At 45.9% G+C, this 23,683-nt stretch overlaps 1 protein-coding gene across 3 annotated transcripts in view; it reads right to left on the minus strand.

The window, feature by feature from the left end:
* WNK3 (WNK lysine deficient protein kinase 3) overlaps positions 1-23,683 on the minus strand; it is a 156,575-nt gene that overhangs the window by 36,728 nt on the left and 96,164 nt on the right. For all 3 annotated transcript variants that reach the window (XM_073540969.1, XM_073540966.1, XM_073540968.1), the window contains exons 15-17: positions 8,557-8,700; positions 8,419-8,473; positions 7,886-8,014 (exon numbers count right to left, since the gene is read on the minus strand). In XM_073540969.1, coding sequence (XP_073397070.1) covers positions 7,886-8,014; positions 8,419-8,473; positions 8,557-8,700 — 328 coding nt within the window. The remainder of the gene's footprint in view (positions 1-7,885; positions 8,015-8,418; positions 8,474-8,556; positions 8,701-23,683) is intronic.

A 23,683-nucleotide genomic window follows, 5' to 3' on the forward strand; every position in this document is an offset into this window, starting at 1 on the left:
GGATGAGGAGGTAGTATGGGAGTGGGAGACGCTGAATGTGCGGTTGGAGAGGTATGAGGAGATCCAGGATAGGGCAAGGTCTTTGATGCCAAAGGAAGAGAGGATCTGTAGTAGGAGGCAGTGGTCAACTGTGTCGAAGGCAGAGGACAGATCTAGAAAGAGAAGTATAGAAGTATAGAGTATTGTCCGTTCGCTTTGGCTGTAAGTAGGTCGTTAGTAATTTTGGTCAGGGCTGTCTCAGTAGAGTGATGGGGGCGGAAACCAGATTGTAGATTGTCAAAGAGCAGGTTAGATGGGAGGAAAGTTCAGCGTGGACGTGCTGCTCCAGGAGTTTGTTAGCGACTGGGAGCAGCGATATTGGGCGATAGCTGTATTTGCCTTTTTTTTTTGCTCCTGCATCAACACTGTTGACTCATGTTTAGTTTATGATCTATTAGTATACCCAAGTCGTTTTCACATGTGCTGTTGCTAAGCCCTATTCCTCCCATTATGTATATGCTTTTGTCATTTTTGTTGCCCAAATGTAGTACTTTGCATTTTTCCCTGTTAAAAATCATTCTGTTAGTTGCTGCCCACTGCTCCAGTTTATTTATATATTTTTGAATCCTCTCTCTCTTCTCTAGCATTAGCGATCCCTCCTAGCTGTGTGTCATCAGCAAATTTAATCAGTGTACCCTCAATTCCATCATCTAAATCAGTGATAAAGATGTTGAACAATACAGGGTCCGGAACATAGCCCTGTGGTACCCTACTTGAGACATTCCTCCAACTGGATGTGCAGCCATTTACGACCACTCTTTGGGTCTGATCACTAAGCCAGTTATGAATCCACCTAACAGTTGCCTTGTCCATTTCATACTTTCATTTTTTCAATAAGGATGGTTTGAGATACTTTGTCAAATGCTTTGCTGAAGTCAAGATATACTATATCTACAGCATTTCCCTGATCCACCCAGTCAGTGATTCTGTCATAGAAGGAAATTAAGTTAGCCTGACATGACTTATTAGTTACAAAACATGCTGACTCTGGTTAATCACTTCATTCTTATCCAGGTACTTACATACATACATGTTGTTTAATAATTTGTTCAAAGATCTTTCCTGGTATAGAAGTCAGACTCACCGGCCTATAGTTCCCTGGGTACACCACCTTCCCCTTTTTGAGGTTAGGCACATTTGCTCTTCTCCAGTCTCCAGATTATGGAGAGTGGTTAAAAAATGTCTTCTGCTCTCTCCTTCAGTACTCTGGGGTGTAATTTATCTGGACCTGGAGACTTGAATTCATTTATGTTAGCTACTGTATTTTTCGGACCATAAGACGCACTTTTTTCCCCCAAAATTTGGGGGAAAATGGGGGTGCGTCTTATGGTCCAGATGCACTTACAGGAGACACCATCCGAGGCTGATGGGCGGCGATTTGGCAGATGATCGGTGGTGCGGGGGCTCCGCCGGCACTGGTGGAAATCCTGGAGCCCCCGCACATCCATCCTGGACTGGTGCGGCACTTTTGCAGGTGATCAGCGGTGCAGGGGCTCCGCCGGCGTTTTGTTAAAGGTCGGAGCCCCAGCACTTCCATTGTTGTAATGCTGAATTTAAAATGGCCGCGCATAGCGAGATCTAGGGAGACGAGATCTCGTCTCCTGAGATCTCACTAAGCGCACGCGCCGCCTCCGGCGGCCATTTTCCTGAAGCTTAATTCAGCATTACATTGTTGTAATGCTGAATTCAGCTTCAGGAAAATGGCCGCCGGAGGCGGCGCCTGCGCAGACCTGTTAGTTTTGCCTGAGAGAGAGATTCTCAACAAATGTCTGGATAGTTGAAATCTCCCATGACCACTATGTCATATTTCTGGAGAACTTGGCAATTTGATGCATAAAGAGTTCATCCATATCTTCAGCTTGCACAGGCGGCCTGTAGAAAATGCCTCCAATGGTGTCCTTTCCATTGTTCTCGCCTTGTATACTTATCCAAACAGTTTCCACAGAACTCCCGGTCTCTGAAGCTTGGATCCCTGTGCAGATATACTCTTTTCTAACATACAATGCAACACCTCCTCCTCGATTATGAAGTCCGTTTCTTGCAAATAAGTGGTATCCTTCTAGCCTTGTATTCCAATCATGTGTATAGTCCCACCAAGTTTCAGTGACTCAAAAGACACATTTCTTCTCCTGTGTTAGTAGTTCCAACTCTCCTTGTTTGTTGCCCATGCTTTGTGCATTTGTATAGAAACATTTTAGTTTGTGATAGGTTTGTGTTCCTCCAATATTTTTATTATTTAGATTTTTTGTCTTTGTTCTTCCTTTCCACTTCTAAAAGCAGAATTCTCAATAGTACTTTTCAGATGTATGGCTTTTTCTGGCCTTTTGCTTCCCTTCCCACATTGTTCTATTTTAAAGCGCTCTTGACGAGTGTAGCAAGGCAAATTCCAAATACATGCTTTTCAGTATTTGTAAGGTGCACCCCATCTCTAGCAAGCCAGTCCATCGTACAGGTAATTCACTCTGTGATCCAGAAATCCAAATCTTTGCTGACAGCACCATCAACGTAGCCAGTTGTTCAGCTGCAGTATCTTACTCCACCTCCTTGTTCCATGGCCATCCGCTGGGAGGATGGAAGAGAAGACCACCTGCGCTCCCAGTTCTTTCACTTTCTTACCTAAGTTTTCAAAGTAACTGCAGATGGTTTCCAGGTCCTTTCTTGTGGTGTCATTTGTCCCCACATGTATTAGCAGGAATGGGTAGTCATCTGTAAGTCTGAAAAGTCCTGATATCCTGACAGACACATATTTAGTTTTTGCACCTGAAAGACAGCACATTTCTCTTGAGGTTATAGCGGCCTCTGTTCCTTTCAACAGGGAATCCCCCATGACCACAACTCTCCGTTTCTTCTTCACAACATTTTTCTTTCTCCATCCATTAGAGTAGTCATCTTCGATAAGTGACACATCGAGTGTCTATCACAGGTAGAGTAGACCAAAAGGTCACCAGCTCTGCTGGAAATGGATATAACACCTCAATTACGACTACACTTCTGGAAGTGTCTCTCTAGTTGTACTTGAGCTGCAATACTTCTATAAATTCCTCATGGTTACAAAAAAAAAAAAAAAAAAAAAAAAAAAAAAAAAAAGAACCTGGCCATGCGCTTGCCCCTCCTAAAAAAATAACCTGATTCGGTTAAGGAAGCGGGTGGCACACCTGTTACTCCCAGAGAGGTGTCTACAGCAGAAAACTAAACTATCAACCATCTCCCTCAGCCTTCCCATCTGATACGGGTCTAGAAAGGCCTCAGAACCAGACTTAGCTTCTGAGCACAGAGGTGAGAGAATTCCCTGCGGAGGGGAAAAGGAATGTGGGCACCTCTGGGATAAGGAGATGACTCAATGTCATTTGGATCTCCTTCATAACAGCCCATGTTGGTGCGATGTGGCTGAATGGTCTGACCCACCTGCAGCAGCGGTCGGAGCTCCTGGGGCGGCAGTGATCATCGGCAATCTAGGCCATAGAATGGCAGGTGGACAACTTATTATTATGCTTGTGTGACTTGTAATAAGTGACAAGTTCAGGCTGCTCTACTAAGAGTGCACAGTCCTCTCTAGACTCTGACATTGAGTGATAAGAGGAAATACAGAAATAAAATAGAAGACTACACTAATCAGTGAAAAAACCCAACTAGAGCGTCTGTAGTATCAGCCCCCAGGAGCCTCCAGCAAACCTGATCCACACTGCAGAAGTCAGTTCCCCTGATGAGCCTGCTGTCCCACGATGAGGAATATGCCAATGTGCCCAATACCATTTAATAGTACCGCGCCATAGCCCAGAAGAGGAAGGGGAGGAGATGCCACCTATGACAGGTTGAAAAAGAAGCCATGCAGATAGGCCGGGAGCAACAAAGCCACCAATTGGTTCAAACATCCTATCTACCGATCGGCTGGAAACAATCTACCTGCCGATTGGCCGACTGCTCCTACGGCTACATATCATCCTGCATGCTGATATCCGACCCGCAGAAACAGTGCCCAGCCTCCAGAGACGGCAGCAAACACACCAGTAGCTGCACGGCCAGGTAGCTCTCCAGACCACTGACCTGTTCAACCCACACACATTCAGGCCAAGGAGAGATCTTATGGGTTAGCAAAAACAGCCAGCAGTAGCAGCCAGCAGTAGCACCTGGCCTCTACACCAAGGATCACTCCACTCTATCTTTTGGAGCTTTGCACTCTCCGGAAGCAAACTCCCAGGGAATATGGATAGACGGAGGAGGAAGGTGTGGGAAGGGATCACAACAGCGCTATACTTACCATTCCTGAAGATCTAGAACCCTGCTGCATGCAACACGCGTGCAATGTGGGGAAGCAGGCAAGAGCTAGTTGGCTTACAGACCACAACCCCAGTACCTTACTACAGAATGTGTAAATGTACGTTGATCCAGCCACACCGATGTGAGAAGATACAGACTGAGAAATTACAGCCTGTAGTTTCCGTCGCTACGTGGATGTAACAGAGTGCACAATTACATTGTTACCCTGAGACATCCCACATAAACACAAAAAAATAAAAATGGGTAACACCTAACCCAAGACAGGCCTGAGACAGACCTTGCCTCCATTTGACAACAAAAAACCGAGAAGGCATGACTCCAGAAGGCGAGGTATAGTCTACTGTGAAATAAGTAATTTTATTTAAATGCAGTAACAGTGTCAGCCTCCAGATGGCAGCAGACTACCCCATGGTTCTGTGTCCCCCAATGAAGACTAGAGAAAACAGGGATTGTATCACGATTACAGAAAGCAGAGCAGTGTGTGACACATCACTGGAGTCAGGATCTCAGCCGTTGCATTACAAAAAATAAAAATCTGCAACCAGATTAATCATTAAAAGATAAATTCAGTTGCATCTTCCCTTTCACTGCTGCAATACGACTTTGCACATGGAGATGAGACCCTTGGCCTGCCAGCTCCACACTGTCACGACAGGTTATTGTGAGGTGATAATGTCATTACACAGGCCTCAAGAGGTTACAAGTGACACTAGGAGTGAATGACAAGCTGATGCAATGCCTCTCTTGACCCCTTACAACCTGGTTTCCGCTATTTACACTCCACTGAAACTGCCCTCAATAAAGTCTCTAATGATCTACTAACAGCTAAATCTAATGTTCATTACTCCATGCTAATTCTCCTGGATCTCTCTGCCGCATTTGACAATGTGGATTACCAGCTCCTCCTCACTATGCTCCGCTCTATAGGCTCCAAGGACACAGCCCTCTCCTGGTTCTCCTCCTACCTCTCTGACCGCTCCTTCACTGTATGTTTTGCCGGCTCCTCTTCCTCTCCTTGTCCCCTTACTATCGGGGTCCCGCAGGGCTCAGTCCTAGGCCCCCTCCTCTTCTCTCTATACACTGCCCCTACTGGACAAACAATCAGCAGATTTGGGTTCCAGTATCATCTCTATGCTGATAACACCCAATTATACACTTCTTCCCCTGACATCACCCCTACCCCAATTCAAAACACCAAGGATTGTCTGTCTGCGGTCTCTAACATCATGTCCTCCCTCTATCTGAAACTAAATCTCTCCAAAACTGAACTTCGTGTGCTTCTCCCCTCTACTAACCTCACTCTAGCTAACATCCAAATAACCCTGGAGCGTTCAACCATAACTCCCAGGCAGCATGTCAGCTGTCTTTGGGTCATATTCGACACCGAACTTTCCTTTACTCCCTATATCCAATCACTCACTCGCTCTTGTCACCTGCATCTTAAAAACATCTCCAGAATCCGACCTTTTCTCACCTTTGAAACTGCTAAGACTCTTACTGTCGCTCTTATTGATTCTCGTCTGGACTACTGCAACTCTCTTCTGATCAGTCTCCCACTTACCAAACTTTCTCCTCTCCAGTCCATCTTGAATGCGGCAGCCAGGGTCATATTTCTGTCCAGCCGCTTCCCTGATGCCTCCATCTTGTGCCAGTCTTTACACTGGCTACCTTTTCGCTACAGGGTCCAGTATAAACTCATCTCTCTCACCCACAAAGCTCTCCACAGTTCTGCACCGCCTTATATCTCCTCTCTCATTTCTGTCTACCGCCCTACAAGTGCCCTCCGTTCTACAAATCATCTAAGACTAACATCCCCCGTAATCCAAACCTCGCACCTCCGTCTCCAAGACTTCTCTCGTGCTGCTCCAGCTCTCTGGAATGCACTTCCCCAGACGATCAGACTGATACCTAGCCCCGACCTATTCAAGGACGCTTTGAAAACCCATCTCTTCAAACAAGCCTACCACATCAACTACTCAGCAAACTAGCTTTGCCCTGTTCCCTCCTCCCAAATATTATTCTGAATCTGCACACTACTATTCATCTGTCTCCACACCCTCCATGCACACAAGAACTGCACTTGATACTTGACTACTGCACTTAAACACACGGGCTGATGACCAGATCATGCAGCTTTCTATGAAAATCCCTATTTATTATAATTGCCAGACCTGAAATAACAAGCACTTTTCACCTACTGTATCTCCCCCCTCCCCCATTTCCTTGTAGATTGTAAGCGTGCGAGCAGGGACCCCACTCCTAACATCACTGTTTAAATTGACTTAACTCGTATTGAATTTATTGTCTGTACATGTCCCAGCTTAATTGAAAAGTGCTGCGGAATATGTTGGCGCTATATAAAAGTTATTAATGCCAGGCCATTATTAGACGACATAATAGGGAGAGATCCACCAGTCTAGGATCCAGGGAAAATGAAAGACACTCCGTTTCTTTGCATATTTTTCCTGCGTCACGAGCATATTCCCTTGTGTTCTGTCAGCACCAAGGGGATGTGTTATCACCACATGGTCCAAGTGTAAGAATGAGGGCGTCTTTATAGATCCTGTAGTGATCCTATTTTGTGGATACACCTGAATGGATGAACATCACAAACATTTATTTACAAACAAAAAAAATAGTCGTCTTAGACTATATGGACAAAGGTATATAGGGGGCACTACACATCCCATCTAAGATGTTCTGACCTCCCATTCTACATCCATAGACATAATATGGAGCCGCCCCTATGCTGATATAACGGCTCCCACTCTTCTGGGAAAGATTTCTACTATATTTTGGAGGAGGAGTCTGTGGGATTTTTTTCTCCTTCATCCAGGAGATCATTTGTGATGTCAGACCCGGATGTTGGGGGGGGGGGGAGGCCGGACTTTCAATCTCTGTTCTCGTTCATCCCAAAGGTGTTAGATTGGGTTGAGGTCCAGTCATGATCTTCCACATCAGATCATGTCTGTGTGGGCCAGAAAACGGTGTTCCCTAATCTATTCTCACAAAGATGGAAGCTACAGCTGCTCAGCCATGAAACTCCCGGTGGGGGTGCAGTGTTTGTGCTGATGTTATACCAGAGAAGATCTGGACTCTGCAGTAATAGAGGCAGTAGAGCAATGGTGACTTTTCTGCCCTCTGCTCCTCAGCACTTGGTGACCCCGTTCTGTAACGTTACAGGGTCTCCAGTTTGTGGCCGTGTGGTTGCGGTTCCTTCCACTTCTAAATAATATCACTCACGTTTGATGGGGAAAATTTTGGAGGAAAGATGTCATGAACGGACTTGTTATACCAGGGTGCAGACTGCGCGAGGGATATTATACTCATTGGGGTGAAGTGCGAGATGTTAAACACTGGGGGCAAAGGGACTGAATGAAAAACCTGAATTCAATGATTAGGAAGTGGAGATCAATATTTGTCCATGTAGTTTAGTTTTAGCTACTAAGTCTATAAGCACACTGACATATATCAGGTGCACGTCCCCATGCACTTGAGGAACATAGATTAGTGATGTGAACAGAGACTTATTCTTGTGTATCATCCATTACAACTTCAATTTCCTGACCTGTCGCTTGCTGAGGAACTTTAGTGACTGAGGTTTGGGTGACAAATGATTGGGCTTCACGGTTTCTAATTGTCTGGTTGATAAAAAACCTCCATCGACCCACAGGTGACGACTGCGGCACCGCTTCCCCTAGAAAGAGAACACAGCTTCGTAAATCAAGTCAAAATTACAAAGTGATTTAATTGGAAATAATAGATGCTGATAAAAAAAAATAAAATTACTTGAAAAGTCACTCCCAGCTAACAAAACAAAAAATAAATGACATCTTAATGTTCGTTGACTGTACTGCACAGAAACCCGGCAGCGGTTAAGGGAGCAGGTTGCAGTACTGGAAAGAGTCACTTGCAAGCCTGAGCAGAACCATACTTCCGATTTTTCTGATGTTCTGCAACGTACAAAATTTATCCATATCTCAGAAAACCGCTCTAAATAAAAGTTAAGTTTCTTCGGAAGCCTTAGGAAGTAATAAAACTCCCAGTGCAGAAGGTCTCCAGCACCCTCATTTAGTTTGATTGCTATTTACTACCACTCACCTCCAACTGGGGCAGATGTCGGGGCTGCCGCTTGCACAAGCTCAGAAGATCCCATCTAAGAGGAATTTACAATTGTAAGACGGATGATAAGAAACTAAGATGTGGCTGTTTTAACAAATCACCATTATATTCACTCACATGGCTACTACACTCTGATGGGGCAAGTTCTGCGCGCTCTTCCGCTGGAATAGTGCGCAGTATTTCCTGCGCTTGGGTCACAATCAGCTTCAGCTCCTCTACAAACTTCTCTTTTTCAGCCTCCAGGACAAAGTCGTCTTCAACCTAAAGATTTAGAAGAACAATAGCTTTTTGTTATAGCCTAGTGTCAGGTTCGTAGTGGCAGCAGCATACACCCATGGTTTCCAGTGTTCCCCAATGAAGCGATAGAGAAAGCTTATTTTCAGAGCGATTTACTGTTGCAAAAACACTTGCTAAATAAATAATTAGAAGTCTATTACCAGAGCTGGGTAATCAAAGCAAAACAAAAGCCCAGATTTTGCAAATTGTTATTCCATATATGCATTGTGAAATGGCTGCAAATAGAGAACCCCTTGGGCAGCCCAGACCACGGTACATAATAGCACTGCGTGCACCTGCACCAGGTCCCTTTAATATGCTTGGTGACTGCTGTTTGCATTGGCACTGGAGCTGCAAGGTAAATTATATTTATGGCACCTTACAAAGGTCACGTCATTATAAAAGAGCTAATGGTTTGGTTTAAAAGGCATGTTCACCTTTGGACACCATCTTACAGGTTTACGTTCAGACATAATGAACATCCAGTGATGAGTAATTCTGTAAATAAATGATTTACCTTGGACAGATCTGGAGTTACAACCTGGCGGTTACTGTCCAAAGCAAAGCTAGCCATACAGAGAAATACCAGCCATTTGCCATAATGTAGACGGTAAAAGATCAGATTACACTGTTACCAAGGTTTTGTCCCTCGGACACTTGAGTGTTCCTGAGATTCATTTCATGCTGATTTCAGAAATGACTTCAGATTTTTCCTATCACGTAAGGTTTTTGAGAAATGATACAAAACATTATACTATTCTGTTATAATTCTAAAAACTCATGAACTTTTTCTGAAACCGTATATTCTGAATTTTCCACTAAAATAACAAATAGCTGATATACACATATGCAAGCACTTATGCAAATTCCGCACAGTGAATCATTTGGCTGACCGTGTACGGAGCATTCTACATCTCCTGGGCAGGGGAGGATTCAAAAGACAATACTGACATACTTAGGGAATGGCTGAATGGATCACAACCTTCAATGTCGTTCGCTGTTCCAATGATATGGAGAGAGCAGAGAGATAATGTAACAGATTGCTACTTCTGCCTTACAAATGTAACAGGATATTCAACAAAGAACAAGAAATCAATAGAATGTCCTAATCTTCCTTTAGCCATAAGACTAGTGCCACTCAAAGTCTTCGTGTTCCAAAGCCGCCCAAAGTATGGGCAATGGAGATGAACTAACAATGTCAGTGGAAAATGAAACTGCTGCAGACCCAGACTTTGAGCCTTCTACATCTAATCCACATCTGTTCAGTCAAGCTGATCTGAGTGACTTGGTCAGAGATTTGAAATTATCAAAGAGGCAGGCAGAATTATTGGGATCAAGGCTACAAGAACGGAATCTCTTATTAGCAGGAACAAGAGTTTCTGTTTTTTTGCAGTAGTCAAGAAGAACTTAAACACGTTTTCAACCATGTCGACAGTTTAACCTTTTGCAATGACGTTTTGGGGTTGTTTGGTGCTCTTGGATGCGAACATGACCAGAAGGAAAGGCGACTGTTCATTGACTTGTCAGTTTTAAGTCTGAAGACTGTTTTACTACACAACGGAAGTGTCTATCCATCTATACCTATTGGACATGCCGTACACATGAAAGAAATGTATGAGAATATGGACTTACTGTTGACCCACATTAATTAAAGAAATTATAACTAGAACATACAGTATGTGGTGATCTAAAAGTTGTTGCACTTCTTCTTGGACTGCAGCTTGGATGTACCAAGTATTGTTTTATTTGTGAGTGCGACAGTCGTGCACGAGAAATGCACTATTTCAGAAAGGACTGGCCACGCCGCGAAAATCTGGTTGCTGGACAGAAGAATGTTAAACAATCCTCTCGTTGATCCAGCAAAGATTTTTTTCCCCTCCTTTGCATATTAAACTTGGGCTTATGAAGAATTTTGTCAAAGCAATGAAGAATCGGAAGCCTTTTCTTACTTGCAACAGAAATTTCCAAGAATAAGTGACACAAAGATTAACACCTTAAGCCCCAAGGGTGGTTTGCACGTTCATGACCGGGCCAATTTTTACAATTCTGACCACTGTCCCGCTGATTCTGACACTGTTTTCTCATGACATATTGTACTTCATGTTAGTGGTAAAATTTCATTCATATAACTTGCGTTTATTTGTGAAAAAAACGGAAATTTGGCGAAAATTTTGAAAATTTCGCTATTTTCCAAATTTGAATTTTTATGCCCTTAAATCACAGAGATACGGCACACAAAAACTTAATAAATAACATTTCCCACATGTTTACTTTAAAACATCAGCACAATTTTGGAACCAAATTTTTTTTTTTGTTAGGAAGCTATGAGGGTTAAAAATTGACCAGCGATTTCTCATTATTGCAACACACTATTTTATTTTTACGGACTACATCACATTTGAAGCCACTTTGAGGGGTCTATATGATAGAAAATACCCAAAAGTGATACCATTCTAAAAACTGCACCCCTTAAGGTGCTCAAAACCACATTCAAGAAGTTTATTAACCCTTTAGGTGCATCACAGGAATTTTTTGAATATTTATAAAAAAAAAAAAAAAATAATGAACGTTTCACTTTTTTTCACAACAAAAATACTTCAGGTTCAATTTTTTTTATTTTAGCAAGGGTAACGGGAGAAATTGGGCTGCAAAAGTTATTGTGCAGTTTATCCTGAGTACACTGATACCTGATATGTGGGGGGGGGGGGGGAACCACTGTTTCGGCGCATGGCAGACCTCAGAAGGGAAGGAGCGCCGTTTGACTTTTTCAATGCAAAATTGGCTGGAATTCAGATCGGACGCCATGTCACGTTTGGAGAGCCCCTGATGTACCTAAACAGTGGAAACCCCCCACAAGTGACCCCATTTTGGAAACTAGACCCCCCAAGGAACTTATCTAGATATGTGGTGAGAACTTTGAACCCCCAAGGGCTTCACAGAAGTTTATAACATACAGGCGTACAATTAAAAAATCATATTTTTTCCACAAAAATGATCTTTTCACCCTCGATTCTTATTTTTCCAAGGGTAACAGGACCCTAAAAGTTATTGTGCAATTTGTCCTGAGTACGCTGATACTCCATATGTGGGTGTAAACCACTATTTGGGCGCATGGCAGAGCTCGGAAGGGAAGCAGCGCCATTTGACGTTTTTGTCTGGAATTGAGATCGGACACCATGTCGCGTTTGGAAAGCCTCTGATGTACCAAAACAGTAGAAACCCCCCACAAATGACACCATTTTGGAAACTACACCCCCTAAGGAACTTATCTAGATGTGTGGTGAGCACTTTGAACCCCCAAGGGCTTCACAGAAGTTTATAATGCCCAGGCATGAAAATAAAAAAAAAAAAAAAAAAAAAAAAAAAAAAATCGCATTTTTTCCCACAAACATGATCAATTAGTCTCCAATTTTTTTATTTTCCCAAGGGTAACAGGAGAAATTGGACCCCAAAAGTTGTTGTCCAATTTGTCCTGAGTACCCTGATACCTCATATGTGGGAGAAAACTACTGTATGGGCACACGTCGGGGCTCAGAAGGGAAGTAGTGACGTTTTGGAATGCAGACTTTGATGGATTGGTCTGCGGGTGTCATGTGCGTTTGGAGGGCCCCTGATGTACCTAAAATATTGAAACTCCCCACAAGTGACACCATTTTGGAAACTAGACCCCCCACGGAACTTATCTAGATGTGTGGTGAGCACTTTGAACCCCCAAGTGCTTCACAGACGTTTATAGCGCCTGGGCGAGAAAATAAAAAAATCATTTTTTTCCACAAAAATGTTATTTTTGCCCCCAATTTTTTATTTTCCTAAGGGTAACAGGAGAAATTGGACCCCAAAAGTTGTTTTACAATTTGTCCTGAGTAGGCTGATACCCTATATGTGGGGGTAAAATACTGTTTGGGTGCATGGCAGAGCTTGGAAGGGAAGGAGCACCATTTGACTTTTTCAACGCAGAATTGGCTGGAATTGAGATCAGACGCCATGTTGCATTTGGAGAGCCCCTGATGTGCCCAAACAGTGGAAACCCCCCAATTATAACTCGAACCCTAACTCCAACACACCCCTAACCCTAATCTCAGCCCTAACCCTAGCCCTAACGGGAAAATGGAAATAAATACTTTTTTTTATTTTATTATTTTTCCCTAACTAAGGGGGTGATAACGGGGGGGGGGGTTTGATTTACTATTTATGACGGTTTTTAGGTTTGCCAGCTGTCACACGCTAAAAGACGCTTTTTATTGTAAAAATAGTTTTTGCATCACCACATATTGAGAGCTATAATTTTTCCGTATTTTGACCCACCGAGTCATGTGAGGTCTTATTCTTTGCGGGACGAGTTGACGTTTTTATTGGTACCATTTTCGGGCACGTGACATTTTTTGATCGCTATTTATTCCGATTTTTGGGACGCAGAATGAACAAAAACCAGAGTTTCATGAATTTCTTTTGGGGGGGGTGCGTTTACACCGTTCCGCGTGCGGTAAAATTGATAAAGCGGTTTTATTCTTCGGGTCAGTACGATTACAGCGATACCTCATTTATGTTTTTTTTATGTTTTGGCGGTTTTATGCAATGAAAACTATTTTATATAAAAAATAATTATTTTTGCATCGCTTTATTCTGCGAGCTATAACTTTTTTATTTTTTTGCGGATGACGCTGTATGGCGGCTCGTTTTTTGCGGGACAAAATGACGTTTTCAGCGGTACCATGGATATTTATATGCGTCTTTTGATCGTGCGTTATTGCACTTTTTGTTCAGTGGTATGATAAATTATTTTTTGCTTCGTTTTTTATTTTTTAAGGGGTTCGCTAAAGGGGTTAACTAATGGGACAGTTTTATAGGGCGGGTCGTTACGGACGCGGCGATACCAAATGTGTACTTTTATTGTTTTTTTTTTTATTTTCAAAAAATGAATTTATTGGGGAATATATTTTTTTTTAACTAATTTATTTGGCGATTTTTTTAAAATTATTTTTGCACTTTTTTTTTAAACTTTATTACATTGTCCCAGAGTTGGGACATCACTGTCCTGTGACAGATCGCTGATCTGTCACATCACAGATCACTGTGAGAGATCAGCGATCTGTCACAGGCATTGACGCAGACTTCCTCATGCCTGCGCCCTGAAGGTCCCTGTCGCCATCTTGGATCCGGGGGCCTGTAGGGAAAGAGCCCCCTCCCTGCCGATGCTTCCCTTTAACCCCCGGTACACAGCGATCGTGTCTGTGATAATCAGCTGATACCCGCCCGCGATCAGCGGCGCTCACCACGTGGGCGCCACTGATCGCTATGACGTACAATTTCATCCCTGGGAATTAAGTCCCAGGGCACATGGACGGAATAGTACGTCATATGGGATTAAGGGGTTAAAGAAGGTATTTTTATTGGCCCACAGATCAGAGATATAATGAATGACCGTAGCTTTGATGGTCTTTTGCAGGGTACTGAACAAGTGGCATGGAGAGCCTTAAGATGTGACCTTCAACTTCCTTAGAAACGCAGGGCACCGAACTTTGAACATCTCGTGGACAACATGCTCACAGCATATCATTTGATGAAATGCAATATGTCACTGTCACTAAAAATGCATTTTCTACATTCTCAATTGGACTTTTTTCCAGCCAATCTTGGTGCCGTTAGCGATGAACACGGTGAAAGATTTCACCAAGACATTGCTGGCTGACTATTGCTGGAATCTTATTCGAGAAGCATCTGACACGGATTATAAACGAAAGTCGTCTGCAAAACACTTTTGAACAATTGCTTTTGCTACTGACATTGATGCACATGTATGTAGTGTCGCTGACGACATAATGTAAACCATAAACTGTTGTTTCTTAACCCCTTACTGCCAGCTGACGGAATAGTACATCAGCTGCCACTATCCCCCGCTTTGAGGTGAGCTCCGGCGGTGAGCCCACCTCAAAGCCGCGACATCTCAGCTGTTTTTATTCAGTTGATCACAGAAAACACACACCACAAGTTAATAAAAACAATTAAAAACAAGGACACAAAGCCCCCATCTGATGTTATAATCCCCCTGAACGGCTGGAAACACAATGTACCTGATTATAATCCGATGTGTACTAATATGGTCAAATGGACCAAAAAAAATATATACAGAGAGATTGATGAGCAATTAATTATATTTATACAATGGTCACCATATTATGCTCATAAATCCCCCAAAAGCCTAAGGATAAGATATAACAACAACACATACACAGGGATATAAATACAGCCTGAATCCCTGCTGGGACTAGTGTGTCCCGGACACGGTAGGATTCCTGAATAGCCAAGCAAATCCACCTGGCTAGCGTGGTTTTTGAAGCGGCTGGACCCTTCCTATGCCCCTGTGGAAGTACGAACAGGGCATCTCTGACTTATGGAAGGGAGCGGTCCGCGAGATGTACTGTCTCAGAGCCCTGACCAGATCGAGGGTGTGGAAGGCCCTCTCAATGCAATGGACTTGAGCCGGACAGAAGGAAGGCCATACAATTTCTTCATTGAGATGTAAAGAAGACCCGACTTTGGGCAGGAAAGACGGGGACGTCCTGAGAGCTGCCGCGTCCTGATGAAAATTCATGAACGAGGACGGCAGAACAGGGCTGCCAATTCAGAATCTTGTGTAATTCACGTAATTGCCGCTAGACAGACCACCTTCCAAGAGAGAATAACTAGTGGTACGTCCTGCAGTGGTTCGAATAGAGCCTCCTGTAAGGCTCCGAGAACCAAGTTAAAGTCCCAAGATTCCAATGGCCCTTAAAATATAGAGTCGCCACCTGGGAGACTCTCTGAATGAATGTCTTCATCTGAAGTCCGGTGGCAATTTAGCATTGGAATAGCACTGAGAAGGCTGAAATCTGGCCCTTGAGCGAGCTAAGCGCGAGACCTGAGGTTAATTCGGATTGTAGGAATCCCGATATGGAAAGAGTAGAAAACACCAGTGGGGATCGACCATGGTCCTTGCATCACGAGAAGAAGGTTCTCCAGGTGCAGTGATAATTGCGCATGGACACGGGCTTCCAAACATTAATCATGGTGGAGATCACATTGGGAGAAAAAACAGCCTGTGCTAGAAACCAGAATTCAACGGCCATGCCGTCAAGGACAGGGCCCCGGAGTTCTGGTGGTAAATCGGGCCCTGTGAGAGTAGATCCATGCGATCTGGAAGCCGCCAGGGAACGCCGGCAACTAGTTGTACTAGTTCTGCATACCATGGCCGGAGCGACCAATTTGGCGCGACTAGGATCACTGGTATTCCCTCTGCTCTAATTTTCTTTTTGACGCTCGGGAGCAAGGGAAGAATGCAGGGGAGCCGGAACCGGTGCCACGGCAGAACTAGGGTGTCCGCTCGGACGGCGCATGGATCGCGCGATCGGGTAATGAATCGAGGAACCCTGTATAGTCTTTAGGCCATATGATCCACATCCAAAGTCCCCCAGCGATGGCAGATCTGATGAAAAAAAATTCCGGATGAAGAGACCACTCTCCTGAAGCAAGGCCTTGGCGACTGAGCGAAAAACCACCACCCAAATGTCCACACCCGGGGTGTGGATTGCTGAGATGGGCGAATGGTTGGTCTCGGCCCAATGGAGGATGTGACTCACTTCGTGCATGTCCATCCTGCTCCGAGTACCCCCGACTGTTGATATACGCCACAGCCGTGGTGTTGTCGGATTGGATCCTGATGAGGTGACCTGCGAGGAGATGGTGGAAACTCAGTAGAGCTAATTTGATCGCTCGAATGTCCAAGATGTTGATGGGGAGATGTGACTCTCGAATTAACCAACGACGCCGTGTGGTGACGAAGAAAAAAAACGCACACCAGCCTAAGAGACTGGCATCGATGGTCACCACCGACCATCGTATTGGGAGAACGAACTTCCCTTAACTGAGGGAGGATTTCAGTGTCCCCCACTTGGGGGCTCGTCTGACCCGCAGGGACAGAAGGAACTGGCGGTCCAGGGAGAATGGGTTCTTGTCCCAAGTTAACAGCAACGCATGTTGTAAAGGAGCGGAAATGGAACTGTGCAAATGGGATCGCTCCCATCGCTGCTACCATGTTTCCGAGAACTATTATGCTGAAAAAGTATGGAGTGAGAAACTGGTCGGGAAAGATTCCGCGCTGCCTTTTGTAAGTCTTAGGCCTTTTCTGGAGTGAGAATGACCAACCCGCGGGAAGAGTCCAAGATCAATTCCAAAAAGGAAATCTGCTGGACCAGTGTTGGGGAAGACTTTTCGAAGTTTATATTCCGACCCAGGCGAGAAAGTGTAATTACTGTGATATCCACGGATTTCTCGCAGGCTGGAAGGGATGGACCCTTGATTAGCAGGTCATCCAGATACGGCAGTACCACCACTCCCCGAGCGTGTAGAATGGTCATGACAGCCGCCATGGCCTTGGTATAGACCCTGGGGGCGGTGGCGAGACCGAAGGGCAAGGCAACAAACTAGAAGTGTTCTTCTCAAATTGCAAAACGCAGGAACTGCTGGATGATAGGGACTCTCCCTTTTACATGGAGGCGACACCGATCGGAGGAATTCCATTCGGAATCGCCGTACTTTGACAAACTGATTTAACAGCTTGAGGTCCAGTATGGACCGCATCATTCCTTCCTTCTTTGGAACCACAAAGAAAGGTTTGAATAATTAAAAAAAAAAAAAAAAAAAAAACGCTGAACCATTCGTCTTGAGGGACCGGAAGGATGACTCTTTCCCTTTGCGGCGCATGAACGGCCTGAAGGAAGGCTGTGACTGAATGACAGCAGACGGCCGCCTACTTTGTCGGTGTCTGCAGGATACACAACAAGTCATTGAGAAAAGGATCTGAGGGATCTGCTTCCTTAGATCCAGATGCTGTCGGCCTGGGTTTCCAAGAGCGGTTAGGTCTGTGAGAGACCTGGGAACCTATGTCTCCACGGGGGGACCGACCTGATCCAGAAAAGAAGGTTGTGGAGGACCAGCTGGAGCTGTTGCAAAAAAGGTCAAAAAAACGAGTCGGCTGTTGATTCCGAAAACGGACGGGCAGCCCCTTGTTGGGGAAGAAACCTACTCTTCCCCCCGGAAGTGTCAGAATTGAGCTGGTCTAGTTTCTTGTCCAAACAGGCGACCAGTTTGATACGGCAGAGAAGTCTCTGGAGGTGGAATCTGCCAGCCAGTCACGTAGCCATAGGGCTCTTCTGATGGAGACTGCATTAGCGTTTGCCTTAGCAGCATTTAAAGAGGCATCTACTGTAAAATCCCCTGTATGAATTATCTGCTTGGCGACACTGGTGGTCTCCGGAGGAGGATTTCTACCTTGGAAGGCAGTAATTAAGACTTCTGCCCAAGTGGCCATCCTTAGTCACTCAAGTTGCCGCGAAAGATTGTAAAAAAGCCGCTCCTGAAGCTCCAAAAACTGAACTGGCAAGGTAGCCAGTTTGACAATCGGAGGGGTTTCTGACTGAAAAGCCCTCAGAAACGGATAGAAGCGTTTTAGGAGGATCCACCGAGGGGGACTGTAACCAAACCTTCATTAGATCTGGAGTAAAGGGGTATTTAGCCTTGATAGGCTTTTGCCCTGTGAACTGCTTATGTGGTCGGTTCATACGTTTCTAGACAATGTCCTTCAACTCTGGATGGCTGGCAAATACCCTGCGTACACGTTTAGTCTTCTTAAAGGAGATAACGTGTTCCGGAGCGGGAATATTCTCCTCGTCCAACGTCAGAAACTTGTTGACTGACTGTCAGAGAATCAAGCGATTCATGGACATTTGGGGAATTCTGAGGGACTGACATGTCAGACTCGAATTCAGAGACATGTTCTCTGCGAACATTAGGAGAGGGAGAGCGCGAGACAAAACTTGCAGATGCTGAATCGCGAGCGTGATTAGGGGACGCGTCATGGGTCCACTTTCTAGAGACCTGAGGATCCCTTGAACGAACATGGCCCCTGCTGGCGGACGGTTCACGGCTGTCAAAGCCCTCCTCGGGTGGTAAAGACGCGTTCTCACTTAAAGAGGGTTCCCGGAGGAGTCTATAGCCTTGGTCAGTGACGCCACAGACCGTGACAAGTACGCAGCCCACTCAGGGGGACTAAACGCAGGGAGCACCTTGCAGCGGATGGCATTTTAGCACAAGCCGGGTTGCAATCCTTGCATAGCGGATTAGTCTGGGTACTGGGCAAGGCAGTCTTGCAATAGGTACCAGCGGCAAAGAGCGCAGTGCGCTTCTTATTAGCCCCCTTTTTTGTTGCTTCCTTAGACTGAGACATAGTGCCTGTGAAAGGGTAACAAGCAGAGCCTGGGCTGCAGCTGCAGGGAATGTGCAGCAAAGGGGTTAAGCTTTTCTCTGAGAGCAGATGCAGCTTACCCGCGGTCGGAATATCCGTGGCCCTGTAGCGTCACCAGGTGCTGTCCATCTGTGCGCGCACCCCCGCAGCCGTCACAGAGCCCGAGGTGCAGAGAAGGGGTTAAGGACCGGGCCCCCGAGACTAGAAGGGCGACTCTTGTACAGAGCGAGAGGAGCCAAAGACGTGGGCGGCGGCGCTAACAGTGGGCGGCGCTATGTAAATTGCAGGCTACTAGGCCGAAAAGCGGGGGACTAAATTTTTGGGCCTACTCGCGGAGAGCGCCGGGTGAAAGGGGGGGGGCCGCGACGGAGCGCCTGTATGCCGCCGCTGAGACTCGGTCAGCGCTTCTCCCAGGGACCAGGACCCGACCCCATACCTCCAATCCGGTGCTTGCTCCGTCTGTGCTGTCTAGGAGCCTGCAGGTTTCATCCCATCTCAGATCCTGAGGTGATCCGGGCGATTTAGCAGAGCGGGAGAGGTTGTTACAGGGGTATTGCTCAAATCGATCCACCCTATGGGCAGGGGGTCGGAGAGCTATGGGGCTGATTCAGGGCATCCGAAAGCGCTGGTCAAATCTTCTCCGTGAGTTCAGTGTGCCCGCCCTCGTATCCGTGAGGGGTACCGGGACAGTAAAAGGAACCATCGCCAGAAGAATCAGCCCCAGTCGTCGCAGGAAAGTGTACGGGGAGGTATACTCCGCGTGCTTGCTTGTTGGTTCGGGGGAGAGCGGGCCGTAGAAAGGAACCGTCGCCCCCCTTCACTCCGTTAATTAAAAAATAAAAATTTACAGAAAATTCAAAAATAAAATAAAAACGGTGGGGTCTGAAGCCAGACCCAAGTGCCTCCTACAGACACTAAGTAAGAGCTGGGGAATTCCCATCTAGCAAGAGGGTGTATACTGCAGGGGAAGAGTTACCTTTTTTCTGTGTTTACTTAGTGTCCTCCTAGTGGCAAGCAGCATAACACCCACTGTCTGTGTCCCCCAATGAGGCATAGGAGAAATCAAACCTACACATATTTGGTATCGCAGAGTTCAGAATCTCCCGATCAATTAAAAAAAAAAACAAACAATTAACCTGATCGCTAAACAGCGTAGCGATTAAAAAAAACAAAAAAAAACCCCAGAATTAAGTTTTTTTGGTTGCAGTGACATTGCATTAAAATGCAAAAACAGACAAACAAAAGAACGTATCTTTTAATGACCTTGTAGGGGGCATAGAGAGTAGAATTTCAATATTTGCAGATGACACTAAACTCTGCAGGGTAATCAATACAGAGGAGGACAATTTTATATTACAGGAGGATTTATGTAAACTAGAAGCTTGGGCTGATAAATGGCAAATGTTTAATGGGGATAAATGTAAGGTCATGCACTTGGGTAGAATGATCAAGATGTATAATTATGTGCTTAATTGTAAAACACTGGGCAAAAGTGTCACTGAAAAAGACCTGGGTGTATGGGTGGACGACAAACTCACATTTAGTGGCCAGTGTCAGGCAGCTGCTGCAAAGGCAAATAAAATAATGGCATGCATTAAAAGAGGCATAGATGATCATGAAAAGAACATAATTTTACCTCTATATAAGTCACTAGTGCGACCACACTTAGAATACTGTGTACAGTTCTGGTCTCCGGTGTATAAGAAAGACATAGCTGAACTGGAGTGGGTGCAGAGAAGAGCGACCAAGGTTATTAGGGAACTAGGGGGTCTGCAATACCAAGACAGGTTATTACACTTGGGGTTATTTAGTTTGGAGAATCGAAGGCTTAGGGGTGATCTTATTACAATGTATAAATATATGCAGGGACAATACCAAGATCTTTCTAATGATCTTTTTACTCTTAGACCTGTGACGGGGACAAGGGAGCATCCTCTACGTCTGGAGGAAAAGGAGATTTTTGTGTACTCACCGTAAAATCTCTTTCTTAGCCTTTAATTGGGGGACACAGAACCGTGGGTGTTATGCTGCTGTCCACTAGGAGGCGACACTATGCATAATCTGAAAAAGATTAACTTTGGCTCCTCCTCTGCAGTATACACCCCTGGACGGCGTCAGCCTTCTCCAGTTTTGTGCAAAAGCATTAGGAGGAATATACCAGAAACATAACCATGCCTGTAAGAAGGCTACTATAAACGAGCTCAAACAATATGAGAACCCAGCTCAAACAATATGAGAACCCAACCGTAACAACGGCCCGCAAGGGCAACAGGGTGGGAGCTGTGTCCCCCAATTAAAGGCTAAGAGAAAGATTTTACGGTGAATACACAAAAATATCCTTTACTCTGTCGCCTTATTGGGGGACACAGAACCGTGGGACGTCCCAAACCAGTCCCTGGGTGGGAAGCAGTGGACGAATATTGTACTGACAGTTCCCTAAATTTGGGGTACTGCCGCCTGCAGGACCCGTCTACCCAGGCTCGCATACGCTGAGGACTGGGTATGCACTCTGTAGTGTTTTGTAAATGTGTGCAGGCTAGTCCAAGTGGCTGCCTTACACACTTGATGTGCCGAGGCTTGATGCTGAATGGCCCAAGAGGCCCCTACCGCCCGCGTAGAGTGAGCCGTGATACCAGCTGGAAGAGAATTGTTAAGGCGGTAAGCTTCTTGAATGGTGGACTTGATCCACCTAGCAAGGGTGGCTTTGGAAGCCGGTAGGCCCTTGCGAACGCCTTCTGGAAGAAGGAAAAGTGAATCAGACTTCCGGAAGGGAGCAGTCCTAGACACGTAAATACGCAATGCCCTGACAAGGTCAAGCGTATGCAGAGCCTTCTCCACTCTATGAACGGGAACCGGGCAAAGAGATGGTAGTGAGATTTTCTCATTGAGGTGGAAGGTGGACACAACCTTCGGAAGGAAGGATGGCACTGTACGGAGAACCACCTTGTCCTGATGAACAAAAAAAAAGCAAGGGTTGCCTGCAGGAAAGAGCTGAAAGTTCGGACACCCTGCGTAGCGAGGTGATTGCCACCAGGAAAAACCACTTTCTGTGATAGAAGGCGGAGTGAGACCTCCTTTAGGGGTTCAAAAGGAGGTGTCTGTAGTGCTGTCAAGACCAGGTTGAGGTCCCACGTCTCCGACGGATGTTTGTAGGGGGGAACCAATCGAGAAACCCCTTGGAGAAAAAAAGTCTTCACTTGCGGCTTGTTAGCAATATGCCTCTGAAAGAGCACTGAAAGCGCTGACACTTAGCTCTTAAGCGAGCCCAGGGATAGCCCGGCGTCCAGGCCTGACTGACGGAAACCAAGGACCTTTGGAAGAGAATAGGGGAGTGGGATGTGCCCAAGAGATTCGCACCATGTGAAGAAAGCCTTCCAGGTATGATAGTAAATCTTGGCTTAAGTTGGCTTTCGAGCCCTGATCATGGTTTTAACAACGTCCGATGAAAAACCTGCTTGGGTCAAAAACCAGGTTTCAATGGCCACGCCGTCAAATTGAGAGCCCCTGATTTCTGGTGGAAGAACGGGCCTTGTGACAGAAGGTCGGGACGTGTGGGGAGACGCCAGGGAGCGTCTGCTGTGAGTTGCACTACGTCGGCGTACCGTGTACACCTGGGCCAGTCTGGAGCGAATAGGATGGTGGGAACACCCTCTTGTTTGATCTTCCTCAGGACTCTGGAAATCAGGGGAAGGGGTGGAAAATGTACAGAAGCTGGAACTGGGTCCAGTCCTGAACCAGGGCATCTGCTCCGAGCGACTGCGGATCACGCGTCCTGGCCATGAAATTGGGAACTTTGGCATTGAGATGGAATGCCATCAGAACCACGTCCGGGGTCCCCCAACGATGGCAGATCTGATGGAAAACTTCGGGATGGAGAGACCACTCCCCCCGAGTCCATTCCTTGACGGCTGAGATAGTCGGCTTCCCAGTTGTCCACACCCGGAATGTGGACCGCAAAGAGTACCGACCTCGCATCCTCCGCCCAGTGTAGGATACGTGTTACTTCGTTCATCGCCTGGATGCTGCGGGTGCCGCCTTGATGGTTCACGTATGCCACCGCCGTGGCATTGTCCGACTGCACTCTGATATGAGAGTCTGCTAGCAAGTGATGGAAGGCTTTCAATGCCAGGAAGATGGCCCGAATTTCCAGGATGTTGATGGGCATGGTCACTTCCATTGGTGACCACTTGCCTTGCGCTCTGTGATGTAGGTGTACTGCGCCCCAACCCGTAAGGCTTGCACCGTTGGTCAAAAACCTTTCAGTGACCGGAGAGAAAGGATTTTCCCATTGCAAGCGAGGTTGGCTGGAGCCACCAGTGCAGGGACCTCCTGGTTTTCGCTGATAACAGGAACTCTCTGCTGAGGGAGAACAGATTCCTGTCCCAGGACTTGAGGATGGGGTCTGAGGTGAAACTGGGCAAATGGTACCGCCTCCATTGCCGCTGCCATCCTGCCCAGTCCGCTCGTGGCATACCGGAGAGATCGGGGAAAGCCGCGGAGGAGAGTGTGAACTCCCAAACGGAGGGCCAGTGCCTTATCCCTGGGGAGGATCACCAGACCCCTGGAGGTGTCGAATAGCATCCTCAGGAAGGTCAGAGACTGACTCAGGGTAGTCGAGGACTTCTGTAAATTGACTAACCATCCCAGGCGACTCAGAGTGTCGATCGTGATTGAGACGTTGACCTCGCA

The sequence above is a fragment of the Dendrobates tinctorius genome, unplaced genomic scaffold (genome assembly GCF_039654945.1).
Source record: "Dendrobates tinctorius isolate UK_male_01 unplaced genomic scaffold, ASM3965494v1 ptg000120l, whole genome shotgun sequence".
NCBI lineage: Eukaryota > Metazoa > Chordata > Amphibia > Anura > Dendrobatidae > Dendrobates > Dendrobates tinctorius.